Source organism: Urocitellus parryii, chromosome 7 (assembly GCF_045843805.1).
Source record: "Urocitellus parryii isolate mUroPar1 chromosome 7, mUroPar1.hap1, whole genome shotgun sequence".
Lineage (NCBI taxonomy): Eukaryota > Metazoa > Chordata > Mammalia > Rodentia > Sciuridae > Urocitellus > Urocitellus parryii.
In genome coordinates this window covers 120,981,588-120,999,334 of record NC_135537.1, presented here as the reverse complement: position 1 = coordinate 120,999,334, position 17,747 = coordinate 120,981,588, and the positions used below count along the sequence as shown (strand labels likewise).

The window sequence follows — 17,747 nt, the reverse complement described above, 5'->3', positions numbered from 1 at the left end:
ATAGGGAGAGGGTTTTTCCCTCTTCTAGCTTGCATGCCCTTGTGGCATCTATGAGTTCATCTTGTTGGTTGGTGGTATTGGGTCGGAGAGATTTTGCCTCTATGATGGATGAGAGGGAAATGATAGCCTAACCTGCCACTTTAACCCCTTCGTGTATAAGAAGGCAGGGGTCCCTCAGAAATGGTGGTAGGGCAGGGTAAAATCGACTCTAATACCTTCAGGCATTTGTGGGTGGGATCTTATGAGGGAGAGGATGGGAGGAGGGAGGCAGAGTCAAGGAATGAGACAAGGAGGGATAGAACCCTGGAAGGAGGAAGTGACTGTAGCCCTTTGTAAGTGAGGAAATTCTTTAGATGATGAGGAGATAAGATGGTTAGCCAGGGAGCCAAAGGTAAGTTTGTGTGCTTCTTTCTGGAGGTCATGGGCCACTGCTAGGGCTCTGAGGCATGGGGGCCAGCCCCTGATGGTGGGGTTGGATAGGTAGGCCACTGGTGCAAATGTGGGTCCATATTCCTGACCCAGAACGCCCAGACTTTGTCCCTGTTTTTCATGTACATAGAGGGTGAAGGGTCGGGGAGATGCAGGGCGTATGCCCAAAGGAAGGCCTTTTTTTTTTTTAAAGAGAGAGAATTTTTAATATTTATTTTTTAGTTTTCGGCGGACACAACATCTTGTTTGTATGTGGTGCTGAGGATCGAACCTGGGCCGCACGCATGCCAGGTGAGCGTGCTACCGCTTGAGCCACATCCCCAGCCCAGGAGGGCCTTTTTAAGGATTGTAAAGGGCTTCCCTGTCGCTGAGGGTAGGGGTTCATCTTGGAGGTCCATGGCCAGATTAGTGGCCTGGCAAGGTGGGAGAAATTCCAGGCCCTGAAGTACCCAGCCAAACTCAAGAAGGAGAGTATGTCTTTGGTGTAGGTATAGACACAATAAGCTGTTTTCTGTCTACTGTAATGACCTTTTTCCCTTGAGAGAGAGAGAACCCTAGATGTGTGACCTATTTACTGCTATTTGGGCCTTTTGTGGAGAGGCCTGATATAAGTAGGAAAACTGTGTTATCTGTTGAGCGCCCTTTCGACTGGCTAGAAGAATTTGTAGAGGTTTGCAAGAGGTATAGAGAGCAGGATTGGATTGGAGCAAGAAGAAAGCCTGGACATAAGTGATCTCTACCCATTTTTTTTGCACAGTAATTCTAGAGATCCCTTAGTATGGAGGGATCCAGGGATCCAAAAAGGGGACATCTGCTTTGGTTGTCTAAGGGATAAGTGGGCCAGGTCTGGGTGCTATATTTGATCCAAAAGGCATTGCAGGGGAAAGTCGACTGGCAGAGAGGACACATTACCCATGTAAGGAGGAGGGAAGAGGACGCAGAGAAGGAGGAAACTGATTTTTTGGCAAAAGGGGCGTCCCCGCTAGAGCCAAAAAATTAAGAGTGCCTAAGTGGCAGGTTTGAGCTGCAGAGATTGGTCGTCACCGAATCCTGACAGTCGAAGCTCTTGTCCTGGACAGAGCCAGAACCGTGGGAGACCTTGGCCAAGGCTTTTTGGGACCCCTCCTGGAGAGGCTGGATACTCCCATGGCTAGAAAGAGGGGGAGAGGCAGGGCATGCAGAGAGGAAGGGGAGGGTAAGCATCTCTCTAGCAGCAGAAGGTGAGAGGACTAGGTCTTTAGGAATCTGCCCAAGGAAGGAGTCCCTGAGGGCTAGCGTAGCCTTAAAGGCTGTGGTGGGGTGCTTTCCTCCCTGCAGGTGGGCAAGGAGATTTGCCAGATGATATTAATCCCTGAGGGCCACTGTAGCCTTCAACATATTGTAAAAGGGTGGATTGGGGCACTGGGGGTGAAAAGATTGAAGGTCGAAGGCCAAGGTTTGTCCAAAGAGGTGTGGACTATCTCAAAATCCCTGAGGAAGGACAGTCTAGGTTAAAGGCAAAAAGATATCCTTTAAGTCTGTGACCAAGAAGTGGGTGGCAGTGTGGGGCATCTGAGACAGCAGGATGTATGGGTTGGGAACCAAAGGATGTATGTGCCTAATGGAGGTGTTGATGAGTTGTAGGTCCTGAGCTAAGCAATAGGACCTGTTGGGCTTTTTTACCGCTAGCATCTGGGTTGGCTCCACAGTTTAGCTATTGTGAATTGTGCTTCTATAAACATTGTTGTGGCTGTGTCCTGTAGTATTCTGTATGCTGTCACTTCTTCTTACTGTACTCTCCTAGAGTGTTATTTTATTTTTTAAAAATATTTTTAGTTATAGATAGACATAACACCTTTATTTTACTTATTTATTTTTATGTGGTGCTGAGGATCGAACCCAGTGCCTCACACATGCTAGGCAAGCGCTCTACCACTAAGCTACAGCCCCAGCCCATGATTTTCTATCTATTTGACTTAATACTCTATATTTAGGAAATATCATTAATGTTTTCTTCTAATCCTATCAAAGGATAAAATTACAACAATTTAGTTTAATGTTCTTAATTGGATTTATTTTCGATTCTAGAATCGAACAATACTTTGTTGCATGAAACAGAATGTGTTGTTCCTATAAACTGAGCAGAGGAGCTTGATTTTAGAGACAGTAAAGGACTGAAGAAAACAGAAACAGGGCTGGGGTTGTGGTTCAGTGGTAGATCAGACATTTGCCTAGCATGTGTGAGGCACTGGGTTCGATCCTCAGCACCACATAAAATAAGTAAATAAAATAAGTGCCTATTAACAACTAAAAAATATGAAAAAAAAAAATAAAAGAAAGCAGAAACAAAAAACAAAGAGCTAATTATTATTTCAAAGTTACTTTTCCTGTAAGGCTCAGACTGGGAGACAGAATAATGAAAAAATAACTGATGAGTCAACATCAGGTAACCTAGAGTAAAAACTTAGGTTACCTTTCCTGTGAAAGGATTAAGGCAGAGAAAACTTATGATCACACCACTTGAAACTACTTTGGTTGGAAAATTTGACTATTATCTCTCTAATCCTGATTTCTTGGAAGGTCAGATAAAAGGTTAGTATCAGATTGCTGATGGAGTTTCAGCATGAGTGACTATTTTTAGCCTGGTTGTTGGTTGGGGTCTAGTATAGAGCTTAGACCAAAACAATGGCCTCCTGTAAGTTTTATTTAACACCACTCTGTTGAGTTTTTCATTTATGCTGTCATGTTTTTAATTTTCAGTCCTTTGTCTCCCCGCTCTGACACTGTTCTTATTTCAAGGTGTAATATTCTGTTTTGTTGTTTGATTATCATAGTTAAAAATGGAGGATTTAAAAACTGAAATCTCTGTTTAGAGCTACGTCTGATTGATAGTACTGGGTACTATGGCTGGGGCATTTTCTTGGACTATTTCCTTTTTGAAGGGCTACTTAGATACCTCAAAGAAGATTTATCCAATCTTCTGCCTAAATCTGATACTGTTTAAGGGAACCAGTAAAGTAGTATGTCAGGAGGCTCAATTGTCAGTGTAAAATTTCACTTATTTACTTTCCCTCATTAACCTTTTTAAACCATAGTACCTTTGCCTTTAATTCTTCCTTGTGCTCTATGATCCAGAGACCCAGTTTTACTTTGTCCCAATAGAAACATCCAGTTTTTCACAATAGTGGGGTCTGGGCATTCATTGCCTTTCTACATTAAGTTAGAGAAAGGACATGAAATTCTAATGCTTTTTTAAAATTCTGTATTTTAAAAAATATTCTGTATTTTTGAAAATAAATTTTACTGTGTTTATTTAAGGTACACATCTGATGTTAATGATATAGATATATTCGTATTTAGTAAAAAGGGTACTCTAACGAAAAAATTGACATATCCATTCTCTCATATAGTTACCTGTCCCCCCCCCATGTGAGCAGTTATAATTACTCATTTAATAAAAAATTTAAAGACACTACAATGTTATAATTTACTGTATTTTAACTGCTTCTAAATAGACTTTCAAATAAGCCTGTGGGGGTGTTTTTTGTTTGTTTTTTTCTACTTTCAAGGTCTCTGGTACTGCTAATTACTCAAGCCTTTTGGGGTTCTGTGATTAAGTTGCTTTACTTCTGGGGTTAAAAATTCTATCTTCTTAGGTCAAGTAGGTCAATATCACTTGTCCACCAGCTTTCTATCTTCCCACCCAATTTTTGTGGCAGTAGACTTTTCTGTGTGTGTGTGTGTGTGTGTGTGTGTGTGTGTGTGTGTGTGTTTTAATCTGTGTGAATTTAGGCTGTAATCTTTTCTCTCACTCTTTGGAGTTTCAAAATAGCAATATTGCATTGAAATAACAATATGAATATTACTTAATGTATAATTACTAAAGTCGTTTAAAATCTCTTTCTGGGTTTCTTTGTTCTAGGATAATCCATTAGAGATACACAAATTACACATTTAAAGTCATTTGAAATAATTTCCTGCTGTTGATTAAGCTACCAAGTTGATCTGTGGTTAGATTCCTTTGCTTCATTTTATTTGTTTCTTGCAGTCCTGGGGATTGAACCTAGGGCCTAACATATACTAGATAAACACAGTATCACAAGGAGCCATATCCCCAATCCTTTCTTGTTTTGGAACAGGGCTTTGTTCTATTTCCCAGGCTGGCCTTAAACTTGGGACAACAAGTGTGTGCCACTGTGCCAGGCTTCATTTTACTTTTGATTTCTAGGGATTGTTTTGTTTTTTTTAAATTTAATTTTGTTTTATAATCATATGTGCCTCCAAACTCAACGCTACAAAACAAGGGAAACCTAGCTTCTAGGCTTGCCTCTTCTTCCCTTTTTCTTCCTTTCTACTTATAGGAATTATTAAATATCTTTAATATAGACTCTTCTTTTATCCTACTACTTGTTGTTCCCTTGCCCTGATTTATTTTCCTTTATATTTCCAATCACTACCTGACATTATTAGGTTCTTTCACTTCTAGAATATACCCTTTTTGAGAATAGGGACCTGAGATGTGACAAATAAACATCTGTCTCACTTCCTATGTAGGGTTATTCAAAAGAATATTTGTGATTCTTCCCTCTTTTGAGTATAGGTTAGCAACACGGTTTATTTGTAAACATCTATTATTTGATCAATACTTCTGTTGCATATCACATAAAATTACATAGAGCAGTGTGTTAGTGAATATAACAGTGGCAGGGAATGAAGGGTCCCTGAGTTCTGAGCTGTGCAGTACTCCCACATTCAGAGGAAACGTAAGAGTAGACTAAGATGGCCTGTGGCATGTGCTACTGTGTCCAGGAGTCCTCAGCTTCCATAGTATATTCAAAAGAGTTATTCAGGAGGATGAGGTTGTTTAACATTAGATTGAGATAGATTGAGATAGACTTTGTTATATGATAATTTCTGGTATAGTGTGATGTATGTGTTCTTTGCAGACTGGTACAATAAAAACCACAGAGCAAGCCTGATGTGGTGGAGCATGCCTGTAGCCCTAGCTACTTCGAGGGCTAAGGTGGGAGGATCACTTGAGCTCCCTGAGTTAGAGACTAACCTGGGCAACATAATGAGACCCCTATCTCAGCAACAAAGCCAGCCCCCCCCCACCCCCGCACTATTACACAAACCTAGTGAAGAAAAAAGGTTTCAAAAAACACAGAGCTTATGGGCTAGCTAAATGGTTACACTCAAAACTTGTCAGTGACCTATGGAAAGGAATCTAATTAAAAATAAAAGCACAATTTCTACACATGTTGGATGGTGAAGAAATACTTAAATACTGCAACAGATACGGCAGTTTACCTTGGAAAAGACAATAAGTTTGCTGGTAGAACTGGCATGGAAAGGTCAACATCCTGTATATTCAGATGGGTGCAATTTTCTGTGTTCACCTATTATTTTCATTGGTGGAATTGAAACATAAATGGATCATTCATGTTGTACTCCAAATGTTTCATAATAATCATGTTGGAACAAATTTGCATTTTTTCAAAGCATGGGGTATAACAGAACTGATTGTAGTTTTCTCTTTCTTCTTAGATGACATGCCAATGGGAACTACTGGCAGACGTGCTTCAAATGAGTTCTTGGTGTGTGGAGGGTATGTTTGCTTGTATTTTATTAAAAGTTTTGTATTTTGTTATTTTTGCAAGTTTATAGAACTTTTGGTATTTGATTTAATTTAATTTAATTTTGTTTCAAAATTTATCACTTTGAAAAAAATGATGTGATAACCAACACACAAAATCTACGCTATTCACCATTTTAAGGTTACAGTTCAGTAATGTTAAATATATATATTGTGCATCCAGTCTTTTGGATTTTATCATCTCATAAAACTGAAACTTGATTCTTACTAAATGATACAACATCTCCCCATTTCTCCCTCCCCTCTGTTTATGTGAATTTGACTAATTTAGATAACTCATGTAAGTGAAATCATACAAGTATTTTGTCTTTTTGTGACTGGCTTATTTCACTTAAGGTACTGTCCTCAAGATTCATTCATGTTGTAGCATGTGACAGATTTCTTTCTTTTATAAGGCTGAAAAATATTGCATTATAAAAGACACTTTGTTTATCCATTCACCCATTGATAGACATGTGGGTTGCTTCTACTTCTTGATTATTATGAATAATGCTGCTGAATGAATGTATAAATATCTCTTCAAGATCCTGTTTTCATTTTTTTTTTTTTTTTTTTTGGTACTGGGGTTTGAACCCAGAAGTGCTTTACCACTGAACCAAATCCCCAGCCCTTTTAATTTTTCTTTTGAGACAGGATCTCACTAAGTTCCACAATTTTCATTTGGTTGTTTTTAATATTTTTTTTTCCTCTTTTTGATTTTCTCATTTCGTTTCAAGCTTCATTTTCCTGATTTCATTTGTTATCTGCCTGTTTTCTTTTTTGTTCATTGAGTAACTTCATGATTATTGCTTTAAATTTTTTCTTGGGCTCTTCATAGATGTGTTTAAGAAAATTGGATTGATTTCTGGACCTTTATCTGTTCCTTGGTTGAATCATGTTTCTGTGGGGTTTTTTTTGTATGCTTTGTGATCTTTTGTTGAAAATTGGGTTGAAGACAGTCTCCTCTCAATATTTATGAACTTGCATTATAAAGGGAAAGATATTTATCAATTAGCCTGGGTAGAGATTCTAAGACCACAGACCTTTTCTGGGGTATTTTTTCTGTGGGGTTGTGCATGTGCTTTTATCCTAGCATTCTTTTCTCCTCTCCTCTCCTGTCCTTTCCTTGCAGTGCTGGGGATTGAACCCAGAGCCTTGTGCATGCTAGGCAAGTACTCTAGTACTGAGCTACAGTCTCAGCCCTTATACATGTTGTTTCTGATTGTTTTAATTTCCTGTTTTTTTCTTAGGGTGTTTTGGTTTCATGTGTGTTATATTCCTCTGCTTTTAATCTCTTGCTCCTTTGTGCCTGCTTTCAGAACTACAGTCTCTGCTGCTCTAATGTACTCTGGAGTTTGCCTCTGCTTTCACTGGCCTCCCATCTGGTAATCAAATTGTGTCGCCTTTTCCATTTATACTCTGAGCCAGGCAAGATAGAAACCAGTTCCTCACACAGACTCCATATAAGCCATAATGCTAGGTGCAAGTTCTTACAGGAAGAGCTAGGAGTTGGGTTAATATTCTCCTGATCCTACCTAAACATGCCTGGAGGTAGGAGGAATTAGGGCAAACAAAATGTGAACTTTCTTATCCTTCTCCTTACCATCTCCTCTTGTTTATGCGCTCAACTGGGTGTTGCTACCCCAAAACTAGTTTCTAAAGTTTCCCCCAAAATGCTTTATTATACATATTGCTATTTAATGTCTCCATGGAGAAATGAGGAACCTGTAGGTTCCTAGTCCTCCATCTTAATGGCATCATGTGTTATCATTCTTTTCAAAATGTGATATTTTAAGCAAAGTATGGAGAAGAGTATGAAGAATGATATATATTTAATCTGTAGCTAGGTGTGGTGGCCCAAACTTGGAATCCTAGTGACTTGGGAGGCCAAGGCAGGAGGATTGCAAATTCAAGGCCAGTCTAAGAAATTTAGTGAGACCCTGCCTCAAAATAAAAAAATAAAAAGAACTGATGTAGTTCAGTGGTGGAGTCCCAATGCGTTAAATTCCCAGTACTCCTCACTATCCTCCACAATGTTACCTATATAGTCACCCCTCAATTCTCTTCCGACTTAAAATTTTGCCTTTAAACAGCTAAGAGAGGTAAAAATATCTTAAGGTCAGTCAAAACAAGGTGTTTATGTTATCTATAAATAGTATATAGTACCTTTGCATGTTTTATATTAGTGGCATAATATGTGTTTTATTTTCAAACACTTTTTTCATGCAACAAGAAAGTGTTGAAAGGTTGAACTGAGGTTTTAAATGTCCTGGGCCACAGTGGTGAAGTCAGTAATGGAAATTAGACAAGAGAGATGTGAATATAGTAAGACAAAGGATTTCTTAGCTTTTAAAAGAGTGGGAATGGAGGGCTTTGATACCAAAGAGATGATGTTTGTTAGGTTATTGCTATGGTATTGACCCCAAAACTTCATTGGCTTGCAACAAGAGCTTATTTTTTATTCATATTACTACCAACTGTGGATCAGCTGTAACTTTACTTCATTTACCTTCTTTCTGGCTTGCTGGTTGGAAGATCAGCTCCTGTTTGGGACATGCCGAGGAAATAAGAGTGAAGGCAGAACTTCAGTGGCCCTGAAAGCTTCTGTCCTGCCATTCATTACTCTCTCACCCTCCACTCTGAGGACAGCATGTCTCAAATGGGAACTGCTTTTCAAACTGTTTTCCAGAGAATTGTGGCAGGGTGGGAGGTAAATAATGGAATGTAGAAATGGGTCCTGAGAGAGGTTATGAATACTTTGAAAAATATTAATAATGCATTCTTTCATAACATGTTAAATATAATTAAAAACAGAAGTAGAAAGGGAGTATTAAAAGTTATGCTGTATACAAGATTAAAATAGTCGATACAGGTGAAAAACAGATTTTTCTTGAAACCATTAAGATTTTGTATTCATATCTCAGTGGTTCGGATTGCCTGACAATCCCTGTAATTTTAGTAGTGGTATGTGCTAAGATATCTCTCATTGTGACAAAATACCAAGAAAGTCAGCTTAAAGGAAGAAAAGTGTATTTTAGCTTATGATTTCAGTGCATAGTTGCTTTGCTTTGTTGTTTTTGGGCCATTGGTAAAACAGAGCTTTGTGGCACAGAGGGAGTGGTAGAGCAAAGCAGCTTACCTCATGGCAGTGAGGAAGCCGATTGAAGGAGAGAGGGAGGGAAAGGGGCTAGGGACAAAATACACCTTTCAAAGACATGTCCTAGTGACCCACCTTCTCCAGCTAGCTCCATATCTTCGAACTTCACCACTTCACAGTGGCCACCAAGCTTTAATACACGAGTTTTTGGGAGACATTTCACATTTAAACCATAGCATGGTATATTTAATTCTTCTCCTAGAGCCTAGCTCGTTGAAATTTCTTGGAAATACTTTGTTGAAATGAGTGATTTTTGTCTAAGAGTGAGAAAAATTCCTAGAAACAGTAGTTCCAGTCTTTTTTTTTTTTTTTTGGTAAAGTGGATTGAACTCGAGGGCACTCAACTGCTGAGCCACATCCCTAGCCCTGTTTTATTTAGAGCAGGGTCTCACTAAGTTGCTTAGTGCTTTACCATTTGCTGAGGCTGGCTTAAAAAAAAAAAAATCAACAATTTTTTTTTTTTGTAGTTGGACTCAATAGCTTTATTTTATTTATTTATTTTTATGTGGTGCTGAGGATTGAACCCAGTGTCTCACACATGCCAGGCAGGTGCTCTACCACTGAGCCATAATCCCAGCCCTGAGGTTGGCTTTGAACTCGCAGTCCTCCTGCCTCAGCCTTCCCAGCTGCTAGGATTACAGGTGTGCACCACCGCGCTTGGCAGTAGTTCTAGTCTTACAATATTATTTAGAAAAATATAATTTTAGGATATAGAATTTTGTATTAGGAAAACATAATTCAGTATATAGAATTTTACTTCCTAGCATCCATTAGAGAACATAATTGAGGACAAACACGCACATGTTGTATAACTAAAGCGTTCACAAGTCTTTGAAGACCTAAAGTTTTTGGCCCACAGTGTTCTGGCATTATTAGGCACAAAATTAGCCTGCCATTTCAGGAAAGTATTGCTTAGTGCTATAAAATATAATTAGGCAGTGTTGTGAGCAACACTTAAATGGATAGTTATTTCTCTTGGAAATATTAGTAGTAAAATGTTCCACTTAATACCTCCTCCTCTGAGGTTTTCATTTCATCTGTCTTTAAAAAGTGTATAGAAAGTTGTTCTTGGTGTATGTGTATATATATATATATATATATATATGTTCTAATTAGGATACATGATAGTAGAATCCATTCTGACACGTTGTACACAAATGGAGCATACCTTCTTCCTCTAGCTATACATGATGCAGCTATACATGATGCAGAGTCACACCAGCAGTGTAATCATACAAGTATATAGGTAGAATAAGACAGCCATTGTTACCCTATATACGTGTACTTGGCATTATTGATGCTTACTCACCTTCATTGGATGCCAGCTGGATGATACATGGCTCCTAGGTCACTCATGAATGCTTACCAGGTAGTCATGAAATCTTGCTACACTGCTTCTAAATAGTATTGATGCTCTGTTTTGGTGAATTTTTTGGTCACATTACCAAAAAACCTGACAAGAACAACATAGAGGAGGAAAAGTTTATTTGGTGCTTATGTTTTAGAGGTCTCTGTTCATAGATGGCCAACTCCATTGCTCTAGGCTCAAGATGAGACAGAACATCATGGCAAAAAGGTCTGGTAGAGGAAAGCAGTTCAGAATATGATAACAAGGAGGCAGAGAGAAAACTCTGGGGCAAAATGCATACCCTAAAAGCATGCCCCCAGTGACCTACCTCCTCCAGCCTCATCTTCCTTATGGTTACTGCTCAATTAATTCATTCAGGTGGATTAATGCCCTGATTTGGTTGAAGTTCTCATAACCCAATCATTGTACCTCTAAACTTTTCTTGTGTTTTCCCACACATGAGCTTTTGTGGGGGACACCTCATATCTAAACCATAACATGCTCTTTACTACTTTGAAGGAATTTTTTTTAATAGGAAAAACAGAAAAAAGTATAAAAAGAGCTCCAAATTTGAGTCTAGGAATTTTGGAATTGTGGGATGTTAGTTTATTGTAAAATAGGTTCAACTAGAGGTTCCCTTAATGTCTCAGTAATTTTTTTTAGTGATGTTTCTAGGCTAATAGGAATATAACAATTTATTAAGAAGTTCCATTCAAACAACTTGGTACTTTTAGTTTACAATAGTAATAGTAGTTAGGTCTCCATGTGTCTTTTTAAAAAATTTGATGTACTCTAGGGGATCCCTTGAATAGCAGTGGTATCTTGAGGTCTCTTGGTACATGGTGTGAGTTCCATGGGGGTAAACAAGTCTTATACAAACTTGTTTGCTGCCTTTTTAGAGGATAAAGGCATTAATTGCACAGTGCTAGTTTTTGCTGCTTTTGATTTGCTGCTCTTTTTTCTTCTTGAATAATTTTTGGTTCCTTTCATCTTCTCTTCCTATTGAATAATCCTTTAACTTTTCTTTCTAAAGAAACATTTCTTGGTAATGGTTTCTTCATTGTGTATATGACAGTGTCCAGTAGAAACTGGAATATAATATCCATTCCTTGTGTATCCAGGCAAAAAGTAGGCAAAGACATGAAGTTAGTGTATCAGAATTATGAGATTAGTTGTTACCAGCCATTGATGAAGGCCACCTGCATACACAGCCCCTTTTTTTTCTTGCTGGACCATTCACCTGATTTTTTCTGCAGCTTAGTATTCTTGAGAGTAGATTGAATGATATCTGATTGTGCTACTGTGTGGTCAGACTGCTTAGTCTGCATAGTAAACCATGTAAACTGCAGGACTTCTGGAGACTCAGGACATACATAGACCTCTCTTTTCATGTTGGGCTTATGGAGTTGAATGATGGTTCATATAAAGCTAGATAGAAAAATGGTAACAATGATCTTATCTAACTGGAAATTCAGAGAAGACTGTTTTCTTTCATTCTTTTTAAAAATTAGTGTAGTTTCTATATTGGAACGAATTCATTGTATGTATTTATGGGATGCAGTGTGGCACTTCAAAACATGTATACAATATGTAATGATCAGATCAGGGCAATTGGCATACCTATAACTGCAGAACTATATAATTTCTTTGAATTGAGATCTTTCAAAAATCTCTCTTGTTGGGCATGGTGGCGCACATCTGAGATTCCTGCTACTCTAGAGGCTGAGGCAGGAGGATTTCAAATTTGAGGCCAACTGGGCAATGTAGTGAGTCCCTGTCTCAAAATAAAAAATAAAGAGGACTGGATATATGTCTCAGAGACAGACCTGGGTTCATTCCCTAGTACCATGCCACACCAAACAGAACAGACAGGAAACAAACAAACCCAGATTCCTCTCAAGTATTTTGAAATGTTCAATTTATTATTGTCAACCATAGTTATCCTTTTGTGCTATAGAACATAAAAATTATTCCTCCTATCCAGTTGTACCTCTGTAGCCATTCACCATCCTATTTCCAACTATCCCTCCCCTGCGTACTCTCCTCAGACTTGGGTAACCACTATTCTGTTCTCTCACTCTTTTTTTCTTTTTGAGATCACCTTTAGTTTTCACATGTAAGTGAGAACATGCAGTGTTTGTCTTCCTTTGCCTAACTTATTTCACTTAAGGTGATGTCCTCTAGTTCCGTCTCTTTCCATAAGTGACAGGATCTTATCTCTTGATGGCTGAATAATGTCCCATTGTGTATATGGTACTGCATTTTCTTTATCCAATGACATATCAGTGGACAATTAGGTTGATTCTGTATCTTAGTTATTGTGAATAGTGAGTGCTACAGTAAATGTGCAAGTGCAAATGTCTCTTTGATGTACTGATTTCATTTCCCTTTGGGTATGTAACCAGTAGTGGTACTGTTGGGTCATATGGTAGTTCTATTTCATTTGTTTAAAGAAACTTCATACTGTTTTCTATAATGGTTTTACTAATTTACATTTCCACTAGTAGTATGTAAGAGTTCCTTTTCTTTACGTCCTTACCAGCATTTATTGTGTTTTTTTGTTTGTTTGTTTTTTGATAACACATGTCTTTTTGACAATAATCATTCTTTTTTGGGTGAGATGTTAACTGCTGGGTTTCTGTTCTAGCGACTAAAAGGCTCAGGGGTCACTCCAGTTAAACTGAGCTAACTGGGCTGCACGAAATAACCATACAAGAGACACAATTACCTTTTTCTTTGGGGTCGCTCTGACAGCTCCTCTGACCTTAAGGGTCCGCAGAAAGAGAGAGTGAGAGCACTCGCTGACCCCTTTTATTGAGGAAAAGCTATTCAAATGAGGCAAGGGGTCAGGTTTCAGGGGGCTGAGTCTATTCATGATGTCCACTGTCAGCAGGTTGACTGACACCTGGGTAGGCCACACCCAAGGGCACATTAAGAGAAGGAGACACACCAAGGCACTTCCATGGAAGATTCTATCCTAAACAGGGCAAGGGATTATATTACAAAGGAACAGGTGAGCATAGCTTCACCCACAGGGCTATATCAAGACCCATCCATGCATGAAACACCGACCCTCGAACCCAAGAAGGGTGGGGAAAGCTCTGCCACATTTCTGTGACTGAGCGCCTCAACACCCAGCCGGGGAGTGTGACTCAGTCACATGTAAGGTTGGTCTCCCACAGTTAACTCAATGTGATTTTTTAAAAAAAATTATTTATTCTAATTAGTTATACATTAAAGTAGAATGCACTTTGCTAATACCATACATATGTCATCTGAGTATAATTTCTCATTTTTCTGATTGTACATTATGTAGAATCCCACCTGTCATGTCGTTATATATGTACATAGGGTAATAATGACTGATTCATTCTACTTTCATTCCTACCTCCATAACCCCTCTCATCCCTTCATTCCCCTCTACCTAATCTAAAGTAACTTTATTCTTCCCTAGCCCCTACCTTATTGTGAATTAACATGCATATATCAGAGAAAATATTTGACCATTGTTTTTTTGGGATTGGTTTATTAAACTTAGCATGATATTCTCCAGCTCCATCCATTTACCTGCAAATACCATAATCTCATTCTTCTTTAAGATTGAGTAATATTCCATCGTATTTATATATACCACATTTTCTTCGTCCATTCATCAGTTGAAGGGCACCGAGGTTGGTTCCATAGTTTAGGTATAGTGAGTTGAGCTGCTGTAAACATTGATGTGGCTGCATCACTGTAATATGCTGATTTTAAGTTCTTTGGGTATAAACCGAGGAGTGGGATAGCTGGGTCAAATAGTGGTTCCATTCTAGGTTTTTTGAGGAATTTCCATACTGTTTTCCATAATGGTTGCACCAATTTGCATTCCCACCAGCAATGTATGAGTGTACTTTTCCCCCCTACATCATCGCCAACATCTATTGTTGTTTGTATTTTTGATAATTGCGATTCTGACTGGGGTAAGATGAAATCTTAGAGTAGTTTTGATTTGCATTGCTGAAGATGTTGTACCATCTTTTCATATATTTGTTGATCACTTGTACTTCTTCTTCTGTGAAATATGCGATCAGTTCCTTAGCCTATTGGGCTATTTGGTTTTTTTGGCATTAAGTTTTTTGAGTTCTTTATATAACCTGTAGATTAATGCTCGATGTGAGGTGCATGTGGTAAAGATTTTCTCCCATTCTGTAAGCTCTCTGTTCACATTCTTGATTGTTTCCTTTGCTGAGAAGTTTTTTAGTTTGAATTCATCCCATTTATTTATTTACTTGTGGCTTTCTTTCTTAGTTTGTTTTTACACATTACAATTCATATTATACATATAGAGCAAAATTTTTCATATCTCTGGTTGTGTACGAAGTATATTCACACCAATTTGTGTCTTCATACATGTACTTTGGAAAATGATGTTCATCACATTCCACCATCTTTTCTAACCCCTACCCCCTCTGTTCCCTTCCCACCCCTCTGCCCTATCTAGAGTTCATCTATTCCTCCCATGCTTCTCCTCCCTACCCCACTATGAATCAGCCTTCTTATATCAGAGAAAACATTTGGCATTTGGTTTTTTGGGATTGACTAACTTCACTTAGCATTATCTCTTCTAAGTCTCAATAATTGGAATGGATTCAAACTAAAAAGTTTCTTCTCAGCAAAAGAAACAATCTGTGAGGTGAATAGGGAGCCTAATCTTGGGAGCAAGTTTTTACCCCTCACACATCAGATAGAGCACTAATCTCTAGGGTATATACAGAACTCAAAAAGCTAAACACCAAAAAAGACCCAAATAACCCAACCAATAAATTGGTCAAGGACCTGAATAGACCCTTCTCAGAAGATGATATACAATCAATCAACAGATATATGAAAAAATGCTCATCATCTCTAGCAATTAGAGAAATGCATATCAAAACTACTCTAAAATTTCATCTCATTCCTGTCAGAATGGCAGCTATTATGAAGACAAACAACAATACTTGTTGGTGAGCATGTGTAGGAAAAGGTACCACTCATATACTGCTGGTGGGACTGCAAATTGGTGCAGCCAATATGGAAAGCAGTATGGAGATTCCTTGGAAAATTGGGAATGGAACCACCATTTGACCCAGCTATCCCTCTCTTAAGTCTACACCCAAAGGACAAAAACAGCATACTACAGGCATACAGCCACATCAATGTTTATAGCAGCACAATTCACAATAGCTAAATTGTGGAACCAACCTAGATGCCCTTCAGTAGATGAATGGATTAAAAAATGTGTCATTTATAAACAATGGAATATTACTCAGCAATAAAAGAGAATATTTAAAAAATATTTTTATTAGTTATTGATGGTCCTTTATTTATTTATATATAGAGCTGAGAATCAAATCCAGTGCCTTACACATGCTAGGCAAGTGCTTTACCACTGAGCCATAACCCCAGCCCCAAATCCATCCCATTTATTGATTCTTGATTTTATTTCTTGTGCTTTAGGAGTCTTGTTAAGAAAGTCAAATGCTAGGCTGACATGGTAGGAGATTTGGGCCTACTTTTTATTCTTTTAGACACTCATTGTGGTTTTTATTTGTATTTTCTTATTGATTAGTGACATCGGATTATTTTTCATATATTTGACCATTTGGATATCTTCTTTTGAGAAATGTGTATTCAGGTCCCATTCACCCATTTTCTAATTGGATTTGTTGTTGAGTTGCTTGAAATTCTTACATATTCCGGAAACTAGGGAAGACTGTCTAGATTCTGATCAAGCCTGTTTGCAGGTCCTGTCCAGAGACTTAGTAGACAACATTTACAAAATACTGGCTGTGGCTGTTCTCTTCATATGCTGATAGGAAGATGAATTAGAGTCATTAGAGAAACTCAGTGGGGTTGTTCTCTGAGAGAGGTACTTTGAATTATGAGGTTGCTGGGTTTATAATCGTAGGGTACCTTTATGTAGTTTCTTAACTTTGCTTTGGAGATTAACAGTATGGGGGAGATATTAGAACTTGACAATGTGTAAGTTAAAAGAATTCCCAGTGTACTTCTAGAGAATGAATGTTCAAACAAGTTTTTATTTATTTCTTAAGTTGAAATAGGAAGATACCACTTGTTTATTTGTATCTGATAACTGATGGTTGTACTGATTGTCTTTTTATTTTTAATGAAGAAACTTAGGTTGTGTGTGTATTGGCTTATAGGCAGCAGAGCTGGTTAGTAAAGTTTCAGGTGGTGGATATTTGTTTTTCTTTTCTCTTTTTTTCCCCTGCTTTTAGAATGCAGGCAAACTAGCCGGTCAAGGTCGTGCATGCATATAATCCCAGCAGTTTGAGTGGCTGAGGCAGGAGGATTGCAAATCCTCAGTAATTAAGTGAGGCCCTAAGCAGCAAACTGAGATCCTGTCTCAAAATGAAAAGGGCTGGGGATGTGGTTCAGTGGTTAAGTGCCCCTGGGTTCAATCCCTGGTACCACCCCCTACCCCAAACAAAACAAAATAAAACAAAACAAACCATTGCAGGCAAAGCTCAGAATGAGATGGGCAGATATTGAAAATACTAAACATTGTGTAAAAAGATACTTAATGGAAATACCTAAATGAAAAATAGAGCATATAGCAGCACACTAATTGGTGAATCACTTAGTATTTCCACTTGACTATAAACAGCTGGGTCCTGACTGTTGTGTGGTTAAATACTGAAGTTTGCTCACATCAAGAGAAGTCAAAGATTCTACAGAACCAAAAAATACAATTAATAAAATGGACCGAACAGACATCTACAGAATATTACATCCCTCACAGAATTTACGTTTTTCTCAGCAGCACATGGATATCTCTCTCTCTCTCTCTCTCTCTCTCTCTCTCTCTCTGGATTGGACCCTGGGGCACTTAACCATTAAGCCACATTCCCAGCCCTTTTTTATATTTTATTTAGAGACCAGGTCTTACTGAATTGCTTAAGGCCTTGCTAAATTGCTGAGGCTGTCTTTGAACTCGGGGATCCACCTGCCTCAGCCTCCTGAGCTGCTGGGATTACAGGCGTGCTTCACTGTGCCTGGCCACATGGAACATTTTCTAAAATAGATCATATTTTAGGTCACAAAATAAATCTTATCAAATATAAAAAATAGAGATAATAACCTTGCATTCTATCAGATTGTAATGGAATGAAATTAGAATCAATGATAAGATAAAAAATAGAAACCACTCTAATATCTGG

General features: G+C 38.3%; 1 protein-coding gene across 2 annotated transcripts in view; it reads left to right on the top strand.

The window, feature by feature from the left end:
* Positions 1-17,747, top strand: part of Ulk2 (unc-51 like autophagy activating kinase 2) — a 104,886-nt gene that overhangs the window by 44,737 nt on the left and 42,402 nt on the right. For both annotated transcript variants that reach the window (XM_026411357.2, XM_077800673.1), the window contains one exon: positions 5,956-6,016. In XM_026411357.2, the coding sequence (XP_026267142.2) occupies positions 5,956-6,016 (61 nt within the window). The remainder of the gene's footprint in view (positions 1-5,955; positions 6,017-17,747) is intronic.